The 20,492-nt window shown below is 39.2% G+C and overlaps 2 protein-coding genes across 3 annotated transcripts in view; one reads left to right on the top strand and one right to left on the bottom strand.

Moving 5' to 3' along the window:
• SLIRP (SRA stem-loop interacting RNA binding protein) overlaps positions 1 to 2,145 on the top strand; it is a 3,952-nt gene extending 1,807 nt beyond the window's left edge. The window contains exons 3-4 of the mRNA XM_066321982.1: positions 121 to 228; positions 2,021 to 2,145. Of these exons, the coding sequence (XP_066178079.1) occupies positions 121 to 228; positions 2,021 to 2,080 (168 nt within the window). The 3' untranslated portion in view covers positions 2,081 to 2,145. The remainder of the gene's footprint in view (positions 1 to 120; positions 229 to 2,020) is intronic.
• SNW1 (SNW domain containing 1) lies at positions 2,082 to 20,492 on the bottom strand. 2 transcript variants are annotated; one of them, XM_066321980.1, is made up of 14 exons: positions 20,381 to 20,492; positions 19,211 to 19,364; positions 16,641 to 16,802; positions 10,833 to 10,928; positions 10,636 to 10,742; positions 9,708 to 9,812; positions 9,539 to 9,608; positions 8,702 to 8,767; positions 7,320 to 7,436; positions 6,830 to 6,971; positions 5,019 to 5,115; positions 4,094 to 4,211; positions 2,917 to 3,080; positions 2,082 to 2,840 (listed from the first exon to the last, which is right to left on the bottom strand). In XM_066321980.1, the coding sequence occupies exons 1-14, from the start codon at positions 20,485 to 20,487 to the stop codon at positions 2,636 to 2,638; spliced, it is 1,710 nt and encodes a 569-aa protein (XP_066178077.1). In that variant the 5' UTR covers positions 20,488 to 20,492; the 3' UTR covers positions 2,082 to 2,635. The 2 variants fall into 2 exon arrangements, with proteins under 2 accessions (XP_066178077.1, XP_066178076.1); XM_066321979.1 differs by having other exon boundaries at positions 10,636 to 10,928.

Genomic DNA, 20,492 nt, shown 5'->3' with positions numbered 1-20,492 from the left:
CTAGATCCCCCATGCTGTCACTGACAGTGAATGTCTTAGGATGAAAAAGCCTCCTGAAACAACAGCCTGTGTAATTATTTCCTGTAGTAATTGCATTTTGTTCTTTTAACTGGTAACTAGGACAGAGATACAGGCTTTCACAGACGTTATTGCTGGATTAAATTCTCAACTCCAGAAGAAGTTCAGAATGTGTTACAGAAGGACTCCCACATTCTCGAAGGTTCCAAGGTAATGTGCTAATTCCTTTAATGAAGTAGTGGAACGAGTTGACTAATTCTGCCTTCAGCTGGACACAGTAACATGAAAATATTACCATATTCTTTCAAAGTGTGGTTAAGGATTCTGTCACTCAGTGTGCTTTTAATGTTTTCTAAATCATTACCACTTCTGGTTATTCACTCCTCTCAACTTGAGTTGTTAGGGGTCAATATCACCGGAGAGATCACACTCAAGAGCCCAAAAACCTGTGCTGTGCTAAACTAATGTGAATGCAGTAAAACTGATTATGATTTGCTATGCAAGGAGTTTGCAATGCAGGTTTCTGCATGTGGGTTCCAACATCTGATCTGGGCACTGAGTGGCAGGCAGAACGTGATAAAGAAAGTGATGCTAAGCTTCAAACTTAAGTGAAATTTATTTTTTGTTTTAGCTGTCATTTCATACAAGAGAAATCAGCTGCTTGCTTTCATGTGTTCAACACAACTATAAATTCACTTCAGTGTAGGGTCTTGTTCTTTCCGTCTTTCATTTCATATGTTAGTAAAGGAAAAAATACAAGACTTTGGCAATCTCAGTGCATTAGTGTGTGGTATTGAGACAGTGCAATGGTCTAGTACACCTACAAAGGTGTCTGCTCAGCTAGAGCCAGACTGTATCCTCCAGCTTCACTCCAACACAGAAATAGAGCAAAGCCATCTCACTGCTTTCCCAACATTTAGTGTGCAGTGATGTTGACAGAGAAGGAATTAAGAACAGTGATTGATAAAAAAATCAAAGCTATTGATTTATTAACAGCTCTCATGTCAAAATCATTCAAAACTTGCATGTGGTCTGTTCCCTAAATAGGGGATTTTCTTACAGACTTCCATGTGCTTCAGCTGATAAAACTATTCAGACTGCACAGCACAGAGTGAAGACACGAACAAGAGGCAGACTGGTGTATCAGACACAATCAGTTCAAGCCTTTGATTAATTAACAAGAATTCTTCAGTATCCTTTTGTCAACTAGTTTCTTATTTTGAGACTTCAAATGCTAGGAGGTAGTAAAAGGAATTGATGAGAGACTTCAGTGATGCAGTATTTTGAATGTGGTAAAGTATTTCACTTGCCATGGTTCATATTACTGCATAAGTCATTGCTGGTTTTGGTTACATCAGTACCTATTCCCAAGAAGAACAAACCTGCAAGTTCCAACTGTGGTACAAAAATGAGAGCAGAAATGAAGACTCCTTAAACTGGGATTAGAGTGGCAGTAGGCTGGTCCTTCATAAATTGTGCTGAACTAGGATGTTATCTGTATGCAATTATCAAATTAGGTACTAGAAATAGCATAGTATTTAATGTCAATTTCCTGGAAATTTTTGCTGCTTGTTATTCTTGAAGCTGTAAGGATAGCCACATGCACTTAACTGCCGAAGCTTCATAGACTATACTCTCACAAGAGATGCAAGCTAAGAGGCTTCTTTATAATGAAATAAAAAGCAGAGGGCAAACAGTTATTCTCATTTCTTAAAAAATGCAGGCTTCTCTAAAATACGTGAATACTTTCCCCACTTTTTTCTAGGCTTTTTATTAATTCCAGTTGAAAGCACAAGCTTTTAAGATGCATTTTGCTGGTACAACTAGCAATTGCTGTGCATATATATTGAACTTTGCTGTCAGGAAAGCCCTGGCTTGGGGCTTATGAAACTGAATTGGTTATAAACATTTCTGCTTTCCATGTCAGTGTTCTGGGTGATCAGAAATGAAAAATAACAAACCCTCTTGCCTAGCTAATTTGAGTAATTTCCATTGTTTTCAGCTCTCTCTCCAACAGCAGAGCCGTAGAAGACGCAGTCAAAGAAAGAATCCACGTCAGTGAGTGGTGGAAGGAGGCTTTATTTCACTAAATGTAAAGAAACTAAAATAAAGATTACTGAGAAACTATGAATGAGTACTTGCTTGAGAACAGAATCCAGCTGTTTCCCCTCCCTTGTTCAAATAAACTGTAATAGCCACACTAAAACACAGAATCATTAACACCCCAGCATCTGTTACAGCGTAAGACAATCATTATATACAGCAGGAAAGCCTTTAGCAGATCAAATCAAAGTTTTAGCTACCTACAAAACCTAAAGCTGTAGGAAAGGGGCTACATTCTTACCCTGAGATGCTGGGCAGTGGGGAATCAGGAAAGTCACAGAACTTGCTAAAGAATAATTAATTCCCTTATGAAATGTTTCAAAGTGGTGTCCATGTCTTCTCTCTCCTCGGGTGGCTGTCCTGTGTAGAAGAATCTCTGTGTGTGTATATCCACACGGCCAGAGCTGTGAACTCCTGTGTTACAAAGCCATCCTGTACACCCAGTATTAAAAGTCCTTTTGCATGAAGTCCAAGCTTGCAGTCCATTTCCCTACCTCTCAAGGAGCAGAGGCATTCAGTCCTTCCTCCTCTTTTTGCTCTCATGCTCATGCTCCTTCGGGCGGCTGCTGTCCGATGGCCGTTTGGAACCACCGTGCTGCTTAGCTTCTTCCAGAAACTTGTCCAAACCAAATGGATCCTCCTCAAATTGAACTGGTCCATCTCTGCCCCTGCCCCTGGTGTTACGATCCGAGTTAGAAAACTCTTTGTCAGGAACAAACCTGCAGGAGAAGGTGATAATCAGTTGACTACCTTCATAATACGAATTAAGAATATTTCTTACATTTATTTCCTTACCTGTTGGTCTTTATTCGAGCCTCTAGATCATCACCATACATGTCCTTATCCACATTTTTACTTGGCCTGTAGATGTTTTGGGCCATATCCTTGCCACTTCTCCAAGGCTGGTCATAAACATTATAAATTTCATCCTCTCCTCCAGCAAAGCCACTGTCCATACCCTGTGAAGAACAGCAGAATAGCACAAGTTAATTGACAAAATTTCAGCTAACTTATTTTAACAACAAAATACAGATGAATGTTACACAAAGATGATATGGTGTGATTTACAATTGATTTCAAATGACTCCAAGCATTTAATGAGGATACAAGTGGGCTTGGGTCTGGGATTAAGTCCAGAGAACATGATGTGACAAGCCTCAGTCCTACTCTTCCAGAGGGCAACAGGAAGGATTACAAGCCATCCACACTTCAGAAGAGTGGATCATTTCAGTCTGCCCTGCAAGTACAGCTGCCTGTAACAGCTAAGTACAACCATACAGAAATGTGAATTATTAAGAATTTCTGGAAAACATGATTTAAGCTGACTGATCCAAATCACACAGGCTTATATAAACTCTGAAAGTAGAAGAGTCTACTTGTTCATTTTTGGTTCATCAGCTTTCCCTTCTTGCCTGCAAGTCTTTCATTGGAGACATGAAAAAGAGTGATTGACAAACTGCAGGTCTATTGAGGGATTTGCTGAAGCCAAATCTATTTTGTAATCTCTGAATAGTATAAAATTCAGGGAAAATAAATGTTGCTGTTAACTGTTTATATCTTCAGAAGTATTAACACAAGCAGTATTGGGAATAGAAAGTATTTACTTGCTTCTCTCTGAAAGCGGATTTCCTATTCAGTCAGTACATTTGTACAAGAGAAGAAAATGAGGTCACTGCAGCTTGAAGGCAAAAGAGTTTTTCTCCCCACTCTCCAGTGAGAAAAATCACAACATAACCACTTTAATCCAGCTATACGCTTAAAATATTCAGGGTTTGTTGTGTTTTGTGTTGGGGTTTTTTTGCATAGGCTCTGGATAAAGGTAATCAATAGTTTCTTAATCGCTTACGTAAAGAATTTTTTTCTGAATGGATCCACACCAACTGTGGGAACAGGCTCCCCTTAGTATTCTAGCTAAAGGGAAGGATGAGCATGTTCTCATACAAAGCTACACAGCTGTGAAAAGGTATTTTACCTTGCTCTGGTTGAACAGCCTCTGGTCATACTGGATTTCATTGGATGGCCTGGGGTTGGGTACCCCCAGGGCAATAACTTCACTGATATCTCTGTTCTCATTTCTTTGCAGCTTTGACCTGAATTAAAAATTTAAAGGTTTCATGAGGTCAAGTAAACTATATTTGTAGACATGCTCAACTGCAACCTGATCTTGTATTTCTTGATAACTATTTGCCTCAGGAGCCAGATTTTGACTGTTCTTCCTTACAAGGTAACATTTAAAATTTGTCTCCTGGCAAAGGAAACATTTGGAAAAGTTATGTACAGCTGGACATGACATTTAAATTTGCTTTCCACTATCTTTAATTCACATCAAGCTGACCCAGTCTAAAATGTCATATTTATTTTGTGCAAGAATCAGCGTAGTTAGATTCTGGAAAGGCTGAGCAATCCAATTTCAACATATTAGAGACTTTAAGCATCCAGAAAGCATTTACACTCAGAAATCTCAGTAGCTTCACCTAATAAGATACTTCAGTGTACCTTCATAAATCTAAGCTTAATTAAATTAATAGCTTCAAGAAACAAAGCCACTGTTGGTAACTCTGGTCTCACCAAAATTAGAAGATCCAAGTTTCAATCCCTACTGTCATCACGTTAATTAAACCTGAACATACTGAAGTCCTGCTGAAGAAAAGCCCACCTAAAACCAACAGAGCAGTCCCTTCTTTCCCATTCACATAGAAAATTCTACGTTTTGAAGAGAGTATTCCAGTATTTTAACACCTTTTCATACAATGAACAAACTGTGCTTCATACCAATGACTGTCGCCATAAGATACAATTCAGGCACTTACATCAAGAAAAAGAAAGCCCAGTAATAGATTTCCTAGTGGGGAAGGCAGTGCCAGTACAGGAATAAACCAGCTTCTTGTGTGACTCACCTTTTATCAGGGGCTGCCCGGGAAAGATTTCTGTCATGCTGTCTCTCTTTGCGCCGGTCATGTCTGATTTCGTCTCTTTCTCTAGCTTCTCCATCCTCTGAACAAGGACAAGATTGCTCATTACAGACAAATATTTGAAGTTTGAATTAATTATGCCATAGACATTGGCGCAGTAATTCAATCCAGTGTTCTTTTGCAGAAGAGTAGTGACCCTTAGCACTATTTAAAATGTTACACTTTAAATAAACTGAACACATGAACACCACAGCTTTCTTATGCCCCAAGCAAGTGACTTGTCCTTGGTAAGCTAAAGCAGACATAATCTAACAGCTGTGTTAACTTTTAAGAGTTTAGAATAATTGTCTAGGGATTAATATCCTAAAACACTTACAGATCATTACATCAGAATTCTAAACATAAAAACATCATTGAAACATGCAGAGATTTAAGTGTTTTGAAGAACATTCTGTGATGCAGTATCAGTGATCAGGAAATCACTCAGGCTGGAAGAGAGTCTAATTCACAACCTCCTGCTATCAATGCTGAATTCAAACCAGGTTGCTCAGGGCCTTTTTCCCACTCAGGTGAGGAAAACCTGCAAGGATAGAGACTGACAGATTTCCTAGGCAACCTGTTACACTGCTGTTTGTCCTCAGGGTGCATTTTTTTTCTCCTGAGATATGGCTGAAACCCCCTGCTTCAACGCTTGACCACTGTCTCTCCACAGTGGAAGTTGCATTCTTCCACTATGCAACTTGGTGAAGAGCTCTGATAATTATTTAGGCATCATTGTGGGATGACCTTGTGGCTAACCTTCCCATTATCTGGCCCAAATGGCACATCATCTCCTAGCAGAACAAGCCTCATTCTCTAAGCATCTCCTGAACAGGCAGTTGCTCGAGCCTCATGACCATTCTGATGGCCTTCCACTGAAGTGACTCCTATTTATCAATGTCTTTCTTGTACCTGGAGGCCCATAACTGCACAAAGTATTCTAGAGGCAGTCTAACAGGGCACCAATAAAAGGAAATTATTACCTCCCTTGACTTAGTGGTTACACTCCTGCAGATGCAGCTTTGTATGCCCTTAGCATTACTGTTGCCAGGGCATGCTACTGGCTTATAGTCAGCATATTGTCCACTACAAGTCCTGGGTCCTTTCCAACAGTGGCTCTCCATCTGGCCAGCCCTCAGCCTGTTGGTAAGAGGTTAGTACATCCCAGCTGCAGAATTTGGCATTATATGACCATATCCCTCCACCTTCTGGAGAGACAGTAACTGCTCTCTAAGTTCATCACCTTGATTTTTGAAGTCTCATTTCAATCAGAACGTAAGACTTATCACAATGGAGACAATTTAGTTAGGTTGGCAGCAGGATTTTTTGGGGCCTACTGGTCAAAAAAATTGCAGCTCTGCAAGATCAGTTACAAGAGTGCAAGAGCCAGAATATTGCATTTTCGAGCTTTGAAAACTTAAAAGATGGTTTAGTTCTTCTAGGCAAAGCTGCCCTTCATCTCCAATAAGCTTAAAAATTCATTTAGAACTGTCCATAAAAGCCATCACTTGCACTGATGCATTATTAACTCCAAAATTCTCAGTGTCCTAAACCTGTAAACACCAACATACTGATGAGAGGTTTAAACCTGCATCCCATCAAACCAGCCAGTTAATTAACCAATAAAGACACAAACTGATGTTATACTTAGAAATTTCAGCTAGTATTTAGATATTTTAAATTCTCAGATTATTGCTCCAAACCCACACTTCAGTGTTAAAAAAAAGCTATTGCATCTTAATAAGAAAGAAATGTACCTTTTTCAACATGGGTTTTGATCCCTGCTCTTCTCTCCCTGGCTTTCTGAGCCATTTCTCGGAGCTTTTCTTCATGTTTCTCCTTTTCTTTCTGAGCCATCTTCCTCTCCACCTGGGCACGCATCTCTACTGCCTCACGAGCCTGCACAAATAAGACATTTGGTTAGAATGGAGAAAGTGTAGCACCTGGGATACAAGCAGATCTGTCACGGAGTTACCCAGTAAACAGGACAGAAATTAAACCAAAATTAGGAAGCTTGAAGCCCATCAACCACAGCAGTTAGAGCTGAGAGACAAGACCCATGACTTGCAATAACTTAACCCATGCTGAGCCCATGATTCAGGGATAGTGTGGATAAGGCCTTAAGTTAGCAAAGAAGCAGGACAAATCAAAAAGCTACGGCCTATTCACAGCTGATTTTCTGAAGGAAATTAACATACAAAGATGGTAAATCTATATGGAACAAAACAGTTTAAAGAACTACCCGACCTTTCTGTCAGCAATATAAAGTGCCTCAGCAAGTTTGGCAAAGTTTTCATTAATATGAACAGTCTGCAATCCTCTGCCATCTGCAGCCAGACGCTTATCTAATGGAATGGTGTAACCCTAGAGTGGAAAGAGAGGGGCAGTTAATCACAAACAGTATTTGTAATAACAAGCATTATTATATTTGTTGGGTAAGAAAACAAAAACACACAGAAAATTAACAGTCCATCATTATGCCTCAATGAATGTCCTTTTCATATGTACTTCAAATTCTTGCCAGGTGATACGAAGCTTCACTCCAATTCCGCCCTCCCACCAAATCTGGATCACAGCTTCCCTTCAAGGTTCATCTTTAGACAAAAGGCAGTTTTCAAATGACAAGGTCCACTTTTTGCTTTGTGTTAAGAATTACAGATAATCACTTCTCAAGTCTCTAAGCTGTTTTACCATTTTTTGCTTAATAATTGTTTTACCTAAACTGTATCCATACTTGGTAAGAGATTAGCTGATTCAAAATGAGAAAGTAAGGGACAAGGCAGCCAGGAAAAGTAAGACATACTGAAGGCCAAATTTGTTTTCCAAAGCTGAAACTCAAAAATTATTTATAGATCATATTTTAAGATTTTGTTAGTGAGCTTTACAAAATTTTTGCTTTGGTTTTAGCATCTGTAACCTAAAATCTGATCTCCTAATTAGCGTCAGTCCCAGTTAAACAGCTGTGTTGGGGTAGTGAAAAAAGTAACATCCAAACATGCAGCTTTTCCTTCCTCCATTTGAAGAGGCTGCCTCAGGACAACAGTTTAATATATTTTAGAATGATTAGACCAGTTACTGCAGCAAATAAATTCTCCTCCTCTAGATGCATAAACTTAATGACTGATAAAAATCAAAGGGACAGGACATACCTACTCAAACAAGGAACAAAAATAGCTAGCTGACCAGTGATAAAAATTAATTAATGAAAGAATGCAACAAGGAAAACTTTCCAGAAATATGAACTGCAATATTAAAAAGAAACATGCTTGGGTCTCTGATACTCTGCTCTTTTTCAGTTTACATGGCTTTACTTTGCAACCTTGAGAGACTTTGACTTTGGACTGCACTGTTATGGGGATTTTAACTAATATCAATTTTTCCTCTCCAAATTTATAATCTCTGCCATGAAGTAACATATTCAGCCTCAGTTCTATACTCTCAATTGGACAACCCTTATATGTCAAACTGAAGAAAAATTAACTGTATCATCATGTGTTCCCCATGCTGGAAGCAGCCAGTTTACCTAACTCTAGATGTTTAAAAACAGTATTATTCAAGCTTAAATCATTGACAGGAGTTTCCCATCAGGGTGCAACATTAAAAAAATAAATTTACGACAGCTTAATTACCTTTGCGTTTTTCCAGTTTGAAATGCACGGAGGAATTTTCCACTCTTGCTGCTCTTTCACAGTCATCTGATTTAAGAGAAGAAGCAAAGTCATCTTCAGATTCACAGTAAAAGGAAATACTGTTTTCTTTCTCAAAGGCAGCTATGAAACTATTGAAGTAAGTTAAGAGTAGAAAGTTCAGGACTCCACAACAAAACCCCAACTCTTCTTAGCAGTAGTACGATTACAGAATCAAGGAATGGTTTGAGTGGAAGGAACGTTAGAGATCAGCTCCTTCCAAACCCTCTGCCATGGGATTTATTTTTGCACTCTATCTTTGCCGACACTGAATAAAGTCCCGATGTCTCTTCAGCATCCTCTTAAGCTTTCATCACACAGGCCTTACTCACAGCCAGCTTCTTAACATCCGCACACTTAGCAGCTATTCAAGTTTTACCAAACACCACTACACTCATCTCTCAGAGGGAGCTAACTCTTAATGAAACAAGTTAGTGTTGTTAACGATTAGTTTAACAGTGCTAAAAGCAACATAAGAGTAACCAGGCTAAAGCCTTGGCCAACTCATTCATGCCATGAACAAATTCAGCAATGCAGCCCTGCATAAAATATATGACACATCTACTCAACCTTTAACAAGATAAATAAAGAGACAGCTACTTTCAGAACTGCCTAAATGAAAAAAAGCAAACCAAAGGATTGCACTGGGCACCAAGTTCACCATTTAACATCACATCAGAAGATCAGTAAGGAGAAGGTACACAGAAATGAACTAGATCAAAGAAGAATATGTGGGCCCACCTAACCGTTCAAAACTGAGAACATTATGGCATTTCATACCTTTCTACTTGGAGAGTGCATTACAGGTGCTGGAGGAGATGGTGGTCCTCGTGGAATCTTCTTGTTAATTCTGAGTAATTAAGAAAACAATTACAATTACAGTCAGCATGTTGCACAGAAACACACTTCAGAATCTTCTATTTGCCATGAACAAGCTGTGAATACTTACTTGAATCTTGGAGGCTCCATAGGGTCCTTCTGCATTTCCACCATTCGAATAACTCTCTGTTTTGCTCCAGAGTTGAATGCAACTCCTTGCTGAGATGGTGTGTACCTGAATCAAACAGAGAGCTCAGTCCTCTGCACACAGCTAGACAGATATTCCTTTCCCACCTCCATTTTCACTCAGTTTACTGCTCTAGCTGTGGTTTCATATCATCCACAACAGTTTAAGACTACCCCACTATGAATGTCAGCAGCAGATGTCAACTGCACAGAGGAGTGCAGACTCAGTTACATTAGACAGAATGTAACTTCTCTTCAGGGCTATATTCTCCTGTTTCAACCTAGATTCTGAAATAGAAGAAAAACAAGCACAGTACACACAGCTTGTCACAATACTCCATACTCTGTGAAGCCCTGGTGTCTTCTTACTGTTCATTAAGAACCTCTTCACATACTTTTTTTCAGAACTAACCTCAAGCCAAGTGTAACCCTGCCATGAAATTTTGTGTTTGAAACAGAAAATAATAATAAATAAGTAGTGGCCTGCTCATAATTCCAGTTGTTTCCAACTGCTCATTTTCTGTGAAGGAAGAACTTTGTTACATGTCTTGTTGTGGCTTGAAACTTGCAGTAAATACTTCACTTCCAGGGCAGCATCGTTAATAGTGATCTCTGGCAAATCTGTGTTTTGTTATAACAAAACAATAACCCCTCCAAAGTGCCGTAACTCATGACATGTTAAAGACATATTTCTACACACTTCAGTCTAGGTGATCATTAGTGGGTTAATTCAAAATACAGACACCAGTTTCATTTCCTAACAAAAGAACAGAATTCAAGAGGAATTTCTGCTCTCAGAAATTCAACAGGTATGCCAATTTGAATCTATTTTGCATATCACAACATCTTACAGAAACACCAGCACTACATACCGAATGTACTGTGCAGGAGCTAGTTTGTCAGCAGCTCGAACTGGCATGGCTGCTGCAACTTTTTGGGAGACCGATTTTTCCAAGGCTGCTCTTGTCTTCTCTGTTATCTGAAGAAAAAATACCACATTGTACATCTCATCCCATTGCAAGACATAAAGCATACCACTGCTGACTAGGCACATCAGTGCATACAATACCTCTCTAATTGCTTCCTCGTCTGGTCTTTGCAGTTCAGGATCATCCACATTCATGACCTCTTTTGGCACAAGATCTGTGTACTTGCTGTAAATAACCTGGAAGACATTAGATTTTAGTAGTGCTGGTGAACAGGAATAAATGTACATATATCAAAGGAAATGTTTCAGGCTTAGAGTATACTCTGAGTACTAATTAAAATTAATACACAGCTATAAATGTATAACAATTACACATTGTTCAATTACTCTCATAGAAAACGTGGTTACATGTACACTCTGGACCCCATTTTACAGACAGAGTAATTGAAGAAACAAAGCAATCTGATTAAATATAATTGTGTAAGTTGCTCTCAGAACTGGCATTAGACAGCAGTTTTCTGCTTCCCATTCCTAGTATTTTCTTTTTTTAGAGACCCCAAACTGATAAAACCCCGTTCATGTTTGCTTTTGTTTTCAAGGATTACTCAAGAATTTGACAGAAGTATTTTACAGCATCTGGATTTTTTTCATTTCTTTATGTTTACTGTTTTCTTGAAAAAATAAATACTTGAGAAATCTGGTCTTGACACTTTCCCTTATATAGGTACTTGAGTTTTCACACAACATGCAGGCAGCTTTAAGTTCCAATTTTAAATACAGGGAAAGAATACTATTAAATGGCTTCAGGGGAAATGTATTTTATTACATTAACGCTTCACATGTATTCAACAAAATAGGAAGTTTTACTTCAAAGGGTTATAAATCAAGAACTATTATTTCAACTTCATTATATAGTACATGTCCAACTACAAAATTAACCTTTAGGCTCAGCATTCATTAACCACACGAGAGCCATTTTCTGCTTCTCAGCTTTCACTCCTAAAATTTTAATCCTTTGAATTAGTTATCAGTAATATTCTAGTTTCTCAGATGCTGAATGAAGGACATCTGAAGAGAAGTGTTCCTCTAAGGTAATTAACCCATAAGTCCAAGTGTCTTGCTGAAGAAGAGTATGAAGAACAAAGTATGTTGAAGGAGCTTTTCAGCAACCCAAAAGACAAAAAAAAAGAAAATAAAAGAAGGTACTCCTTGTGGTGGTCCAAGAGCTATCTAAAAACTACTTTACACTGAGGTACAAATGATCTTTGTGAACTATTTAAACTCTGAAGTATTGCACCCAAATGACAAGATGCTTTATTATGGAAGAAATATTCATAATATTAATATTTTAATAGTAATAATATTTAATATTTTCATATTAATTATATAGATTAAACTATCCCGAAAATACAAATATTTCTGTTGCCATCAAGAGCTTTATACACTTGCATGTTTTAATTGTAATCACTTTTCTGAAGTGATACAGAGAGGCAGATAAAGAATTTACATTTGTTTTTGTTGTTTTTCTAGACATCTTGTTTTATGAGTAATGTTGAGACATTTCATTCATCTAAGATAAAGAAGAGACTGGGATTATTTGATATTGTACTGTGCCTATCCACTGCCATTTTTCAATCTATGAAATTTTAAAGGAAGCATAAGCCTGTGTTTTAGCTATTTCACTCTGATTGCTACTGAAAAGCAGAAGAATCTCCTTCTAGGCACAAAGAAAAACCTCAAGTTTTTGCTACAGTTATGTGATTTCCTGGCTGGGGCAGACTTAACAAGCAGCAATTAGAAATCTGCATACCACTGCAATCAGAAAGAAAATACTATTACCTAACTGGTTAAGATACTGTACTACATGGCAGGATTTAGACATCAATCACATTCAGAGTCTCACAAGGCACTTGATAGATGCAAGTCTCTTAATAGAAGTTTCTTCATCTGCTAGACAGAAAACCTTGACATATTTCCTTCTATGTATCACAACCAGCCCTGTACAGTGCTCATCAATCCTATATGTAAATCAAGAATTTACTATCAAGCAATGCAGCATGAATTCCTTGGCAAAGAATGGTTTCTCCATATAAAGCATATAAACTTTTAGAAAGCATTAAGATTACACGGTTGTAAGCCTGGTACACACACCAGATAAAAAACTGGTAACAAACTCTCAAACCAAGCTCTACCACAAAGGCAAAAAAGTTGCAAGTAAGTAACACTTTTGATTATTTGAGTTATATTCATATTCTCTTGACCTGTTCCATAGCTGTGACAGGTCTTCCTACAACAATGGAACTACTGTCTTGTAAATATTTGATTGAATATACAATCTTGGAGAAAGGAACTTGTAAATAAACCTCGTGATTGTTTTTTCTCCTTTAACAAATAAGTCACAGCCTTGGGCCACGAAGAAGAAATCCAACTCCAGAATATAAAGTCATTCTTGCTGGAAAAAAGGAAGGGACATAACAATTCCATTCCTTGATTTCACTCTTTCTTCTCGCTTCATAAAAAACACAGGATGCAATTATACATTCGTATTTTCCTAATAAGAGGACAGCATAAGTCTCACCAAAATACATCACTATTGATGCATTACTTTAGTCTGGCTTTTAGTAATGTAAGTAGAGAAAGTACTGAAAGAACTTTCAGCAGCACATGAACTAACCACAGAGCTAAGCTAGAAATCCTTCATCTTGACAACCAGACAGAACTCCACTTGCAGATCCATAAGGTCATGGATCCAGGCCTGCCAATGTTATCCAGCATTTCATGTCCAGCAGACTTTCTGCCAAACCCAAACAGGAGGCTGGTCAGACTATCACATCTATGTCAGTATTTTTTCCAGGAAAATCCTCTGAAGCAACATTTTTTTAAATATGTAATGGAACAAATGCAAGGGAGATGAACCACTGCAATAGTAGAAACTGCTGACAGGTCATCTAGAGATAGGGGCTGGGTGATGGAACTGCTGCCTGTACAAAAAGGCAGAACACTAAATTCAACTCCAAAATATCAGTAAGCTGTAGCAAAAGCAAATCTTGCTTCCTAACTCAGACCAAACAAGTAGCTCCTAGGATAGGTTTATAAACTCCATCTCATTTCTGGCAGGCTGCTAAGTATCTGCTTCTTTTAGATCTAAGTATTAAGATTGAAGAAATATTGAATTATGGCTGCAGCTCTCTGGAAAATGAAACTTCTGTATCTAATCCTATTGACACTGTACTATCAGAAGCTCGTAAGAGAAAATATTCCACATTATCCAACTCAACACAGATCACTGAAGAACTGCTCCCTAGGACATCTCTGCCAATACTTCCTCCTGCAAAGCAAACTAAATCAAGCAATAGTAGTTCTGCTGTTTCCAGTGAAATTGTTTTGAATACCTGTTGCAGCACAGAAAGTAATTTTTATCCTGAGCTACATCAAAAGCAGTGTGGCCAGCAGATTGAGGGAGGTGACTCTGCCCCTCTACTTTTGCTCTGGTGAGATCCAAGCTGGTGTCTGCATCCAGCTCTGAGGCCTCAAACACAAAGACAACATTGACCTGTCGGAATGAGTCCAGATGAGGCCACTAAGTTGACCACGGGGTTGCAGCACCTCTTCTATGAAGATGGGCTGAGTGTTGGTGATGTTCACCCTGGAGAAGGCTCCAGAGAGACCTTACAGCAGACTTTCTAAGGGAATCTACAAGCTGGAGAGAGATTTCTTACAAGGCCATGTAGTGACAGGACAAGGGGGAAGGGCTTTAAGATGAAGGAAGTTAGATTTAGACCAGGATTAGGAAGAAATTCACTATGAGGGTGGTGAAGCACTGGAACAGGCTGCCCAGAGCAGCTGTGGATAGCCCACCCCTGGAAGTGTTCAAGGCTAGAATGAATGAAGCTTTGACTAACCTGGTCTGGCAGAGGGTGTCCCAACCCAAACCATTCTATGAATCTGTGATCTAATTTTCCATCAGTTTCACTCCCCTTTGAATCACAATATCTAATCTTTGCTCTCAGCATTTACATCCAGCTGGATGCAATGATCAACCTGACACAGAAGGCAGAGCTTAGGGTTAGGAAACCCAAACTCTAGAGTTCTACAGAGTCTGGTTTTGGAAAAGCCCCACATCTCTTGGTGTATGAGAAAGAGAATATTACTGCCTTCATTACAGATGCCATATGGAAAGCTAATGAAAGTACAGATCCTCATGAATCAAATATGACAAACATGAACAGCTTAAATTTAACTCTACCTGTTAAGAAGTATCTTCCTAACTCTAAACCAAATAAGACCCAGCAAAAGATTATGGTCACTTTTGCCTCAAGTCTACTATCATATCTAGCTACTTTTCAAACACACTAATATTCCAATCTTAAGAGTTCTATTACATACAGATTAAAGATAATCCTACAAATAAGTAAAGATGCATTTGACAAGTTGTAAAAATGAGGGTTTAACTACTACTAATTTTTTTCTTATTATTTGGCCTGCAGATTCCCCAAAACTGGTATGATTACTTCTTGTCTAATTATCTGCTTGAAATTATTTTGTATGCTTTCAACAAAGCAACATTTCTACTTAGCATAAATTATCAAATATTGAGTAGGAGAACTCTTCAAATAGAATTAATATTTTAACACCTTTGTACTGAACAATAATTCCAGTCATTAGACAAAGCCTGATGGAACTCCAAGTAAAGTCCCCTCAATAAAAATATTGCCATTGCTGGTTTTTCTACTGTTTAGTCTAACTACTTTCTTCCACACAACAGCATGGAGTCCAGTCTGCACTCATCTTTTTCAAAGGTACTGCAGTAACATACGAGGCATAGGATGAGGACATGCAAGATGTCATGCTTTGACACTCAGAGTATTAATTACATATAGAATCCTACTGGCTGTAGAATCTATTTAAAACAATAAATTTATCTGTTAAAAATATTTCTCCTAATATTCTTACAATGCCCATTCTATTTTTTTGTTTGAGAAGTAAAGTTTATATTCTGGGTTGCTCCCTTCCTCAAATGTAGTAAGACATGGAGCATATATATTACATAATCACAAGGTTTTCAAGGCATCCTAATTTAAAGCTCAAGAAGTCAAATTATTTTGACAACAGCTATGCATATCTATTAGCTAAAACACTCTTTGTAGTTAACACTGTGTTTACTTTCTTGGCATTATCCTATTCTTTACAGAAGATGCTTGCTGGAAGAAGCAGCTGGTCACACACTTTGTCAGGCCTCAGCAGTTTTCCAGCCCCCTACACCTGCTTAAGAGAATTAAAGTCCATGTAGCCCACTTGGTTACACTTGAAAAGGCAGGTGTAAATACTCCTTAAAGTAGACTTAGACCCTGATCTCCTCTAGTTAGGACCTCAAGTGTCATCTCTTGGTTTTATAAAGGCTACTGCATACAGAAGTTGAACTCCTTCCTAAAAAACTCCGTGAGAATCTCGCTATCTCTTGAACTCAGCACAAAACTTTTGCAGTATAACCACTGGTAACAGTTTCTGCTGCAATTAAAGAACAATAGCAAAAACACAGCACCCAAATCCACTGAAAACAACCAGAAGCGTCAAACATTGGATCAGTAAGACACAAGGTGCAGTATTCTGAAGGCTGACCTGTGTTTTCTGTCCAGTTTTATGCCCCCTCTCTCTACACACTGAAATGAGGCTGCACAACTCTTTCCAGTTCCTTGCCTTCATTGGAAAAACAAAACTGCTATGCCATCCAGTAAGTTCTGTATAGAGATTTTGACCATTTTTGCCTTATCTTTTACTTATATTACAGAAGATCACAATTTCTGTCTGACATTATTTTAGTTCCTAAATAAGAAAAGAGGACACAATCCACGTGGGCTAATGCCAGACCAATGAATTCAAGTATATGCAATGTGTACATACCACTTTCCCAAGGATACATGCCAGCTGACATATTAGAAGAAGTATTACCTTGTCTTTTGACTGTCCTTGCCGAGCAATTGCATCGTATTTTATTTTTCCTTCTGCATCCACCTGAACTGCCAAAGCATTGGACGTTTTCTTCTTTCGGCCCATATCCAATGGATATTGGGCCACATGAATTTCTGGGAAAGCTCCCCCATCTCCAAAATCCTACAGAAAAGAAAAAGTAGTGAATGTCCAAAAGACAAAAAAAAAAAAAAAAAGCAAGCTGGAAGAGCAGATTGATTTCAACAAAAATGAACTTGGCAAGAATGCTCCAGTAACTTTATTATTTCCCTGGTAAGTGAGCAATTAATGAGAGAACTTACAGTCATTAAAAGACAGTGAAATGGAGAGACATCTTGCAGTAATTATTCCCAGCACAAAGTAGGAACAGATATTACTGATTTGAATGTGCAGACAATACTACGCTACAGACAATACAAAATTAAGTCTTTAATTCTCACGCGAGTTATTAATTAGAACTTTAAAAATTAACCTCCTGAAATAAAGCAACTGTGGATACTAAAATCACAAGAGCAGCATTTTTATGAAGACTTCTACTGGCTATTTGTTGCTTTTCACACCATAATGAGGTGAAGAAGATAAAAAAGCATTCCATTCTTTTCAAAGCCTGTAGCTCATAGCCTTACAATGCTACATGTGTCAAACATTTCCTTACTTTGATGCACAAGTACACTGAAATTTGGGCCAGCACCCAAATCCCAATATTCTTACAGTTTACTCCTCTCCCCTGCAATGTGTTGGTGTAAAAGCATTTAATAAGCAGATAACCAAAAGACTTCTTAAAGAAGATCATCCTCAATCAGTACCACAGAGGATGCAGTGGTACCATTCATAAAACAACTTCAGGCTACAGTTTCAAATGCAACACTTTGGAGGAAGCATTTGCTTAAAGCAGCACAAGTATCTAGCCCTTTCTTTGTTGCAATGGCACGGCTTATGTGAAGTCTGGTAACAAAAGAGATCAAAAAATAAGAATGGGTGACTTAAGCAGATCTATCTCCCTCCACACTCACCATGTTACCACCACGGGGACAGAGTGAACTGAGACTGGATATGACCAAACAGAACACTTCCAAACAGGGACAACATGATTATGCCACCTGCAAATGCTTCTTGAAACATGGTTTCCATTATCTGAAGTTTTCCACTGGATGCCCCACATTCAACAACTAGTAGTTAAAAGTATAAACCAGAACCAAATTAAATCATTCTTCAATTTTTTTTTTTTTTTTGCACAACTCTTTATGTATTAAGAACAGGTTTTCCATTTTCCAGCAATGGCAGTCCAGGGTGACTGGAAAAAGGTTATGCTTTGAATGAATTTACAGTAATTTGCACTTGTTTATGAAGCAGAAAGGAGCCCTTAACAGGCTTTCTGGGATGTGTATTAATTTGTGGCCAAGTGGTGCTGGAAATTCTTCGCAAACCTTCAGCACCTGGCTTCTTAAAAAAATTCTTTATTAACATGAAGAAAAAGCACTAAAATACTAACTTTAGTACTCAACAGTGTAGGAAGGGAAACCTACAGTGGGTATAATGAAAGTATAATTTCTGACATCATACATATGCAGCATATGACTTAGTGCTGAACCCACATAAGAACGTTTTCCTTCAGTGAGCCACTGGAACTACTATTTGAAGTACATGGATCACCACAGAACACTGTTGGATTTACAAAAATGGCACCCAAACATAAAGGAGGGCAACGTTGTTACAAGTTGATGAAATTACTGTATTTGGAAACAATGTAGGATCATATATGAACTACTGTAATGAAACTTCAACAGCGTGCTTGATCCCAAGAGAACTTTTGACTCATCAGAACAGGTCTCAGAAGTCACTGTCAGGAATCACTTCAAACTGAAAGGTTTTTCCTCACAGGAAGAGACTGCAGGCTCATAGTGAGAGACTGTACTAAAACAGTTTTGTAATCAGAGCTACACACCTGTATTTTGTTTCTACCTTTAGCAGTTGCAGTTCAGATTACATTAAACTGGCAAGGATTACAACTAATGACATACAACATTGTCCAAAACCCTTTAGCCAGTAACATACTTAAACAACAAATATTTGACTGATTTTTAAATTTCCTTCCAACTGTAATAATTTTTTCTTCCAATAGCAGCTACATTTTTGAACAGAATACATGAATGTTCTCTTCTCTGATACACACACATCCACTTATTTCAGCTATAATTCAGAATGTGTACTTAACACTAACAGAGGAACAATATGGATGTCTTCCTCAGAGAAATCTTGTGTTCACAGACTGTAAACCCAAAGGACCACAGACATATTTCCATATTACAACACAACAATCTCTGAACAGAAGTAGACATAGATCATCCTGTTTACCATCAAATGTTTTAAGAAATCTGGTGGATTAGAACCTCTCCCAACACAAGAATATATCAAGTGGTCTGGATGAAGCACGTTGTAAGGCTTTGCACAATTCTCAGCTACATTCAAGCTGCTTAGAATTTATTCCTACTTCAGAATTTCTTTTTCCCCTTTAGCAGACACACTACTACTGCATCAATTTCAATATTTACCTCTAGTGTCCGTGGTATCCATCCTTTCCGGTAACCATAAGGGGGTGGTTCCCTTCGTGAGGAGACCAGAGCAGTCTGCCTAGATCTCTGAGCTCTTGCTCTTTCTTCTAGTTCTAGCTGATCTTGGGACAGCTGGGTTGGAGCTGGCAAAAAGCTGGACATCCATGGACAGCAACCAAAAGAGAATGACATAAAAAAAGTTCATTCTGGTAACTTTACACACAGACACCCAACTATGCTTGAGTCAACTTCTTTCTAAGTTAATACTTTCTCTACAATCACTCTCTACTAAGAAACAATTTATGAAACTTGAGCATTGCACTCGTAAGAGCAACTTCACAGATTCAGTAACTTCTGAGATTAGAGTGGCAAAGGAAATGTGTGCTTTCACAGCATTCTGGAAGACTCCTAAAAAAGTTACTGCTAAATTCACCCACATTCACATCGTGTTTGAACAGAAGAGTGACAATGCCCATTTTCCAACAGGAATGTCACATATCACTGGTATTCTTTACACTACTACGAATAAGAAAGAAACATTATGTTCCTATGTCTCTAATCCCAATGACTGTCTCTTCCTTTCTCTCAAGGCAAACACCCACAGACAGATCTGACAACCACCTCCCCTCTCAAAGCCTGACACCTCCCTGCCAAGGGCAAATCGAACCCAAATTTCTTCACTTCCTCTTTTTTAGCTCTTCTTGTCTACAGAGCCCTTACGTACATTCACTAAACAGAGCAACCAGAGAAACTCGGGATTCCGGAACAGCCAAGGGAACTGCGGTCCCATGCCCTGGGAGACACTACAACTCGTAAACAAAGACCGCTCGCCCTCTCTGACGGTGAAGAAACCTCGACAAAACTCCACAGACCCAACCGAGGCGGGGGAGCTCCCTCCACCCGCTGTGAACACGCGAGAGAAGCAGAGAGACCAGAGCACACACACCCGATCCCGCCAGGGCTCCCCCAGGCCCGACCGGCCCTCGCCGCACTCCCCGCGGCCGCGGCCTGGCCGGCGGCCCAGTGCCCAGGAGAGGCCGCGGCCCCTCAGGGCGCTCCCTAAAGGCGGCCGCTCCGGTCGGCGGAGCCCCGCAGCGCGGCGGGAAATCCCCGGGCCGGCCGGGGGGACCCTCAGCACCCCCAGGGCCCGGCTGGGCCCTCCCGACCCACCTGGTGAGCGCCATCTTGACCGCGTACGCCGCCCGCTCCGCAGCCGGGCCGCCGAGCGGGGAGAAGGTGGCGACACTTGCACATGCGCTATAGCCGCAGTGGGGCATGGGAA

The sequence above is a fragment of the Sylvia atricapilla genome, chromosome 6, assembly GCF_009819655.1.
Source record: "Sylvia atricapilla isolate bSylAtr1 chromosome 6, bSylAtr1.pri, whole genome shotgun sequence".
NCBI classification, from domain to species: domain Eukaryota; kingdom Metazoa; phylum Chordata; class Aves; order Passeriformes; family Sylviidae; genus Sylvia; species Sylvia atricapilla.
Note: the sequence above shows the minus strand (reverse complement) of the source record. Positions and strands in the feature narration are given on the sequence as shown.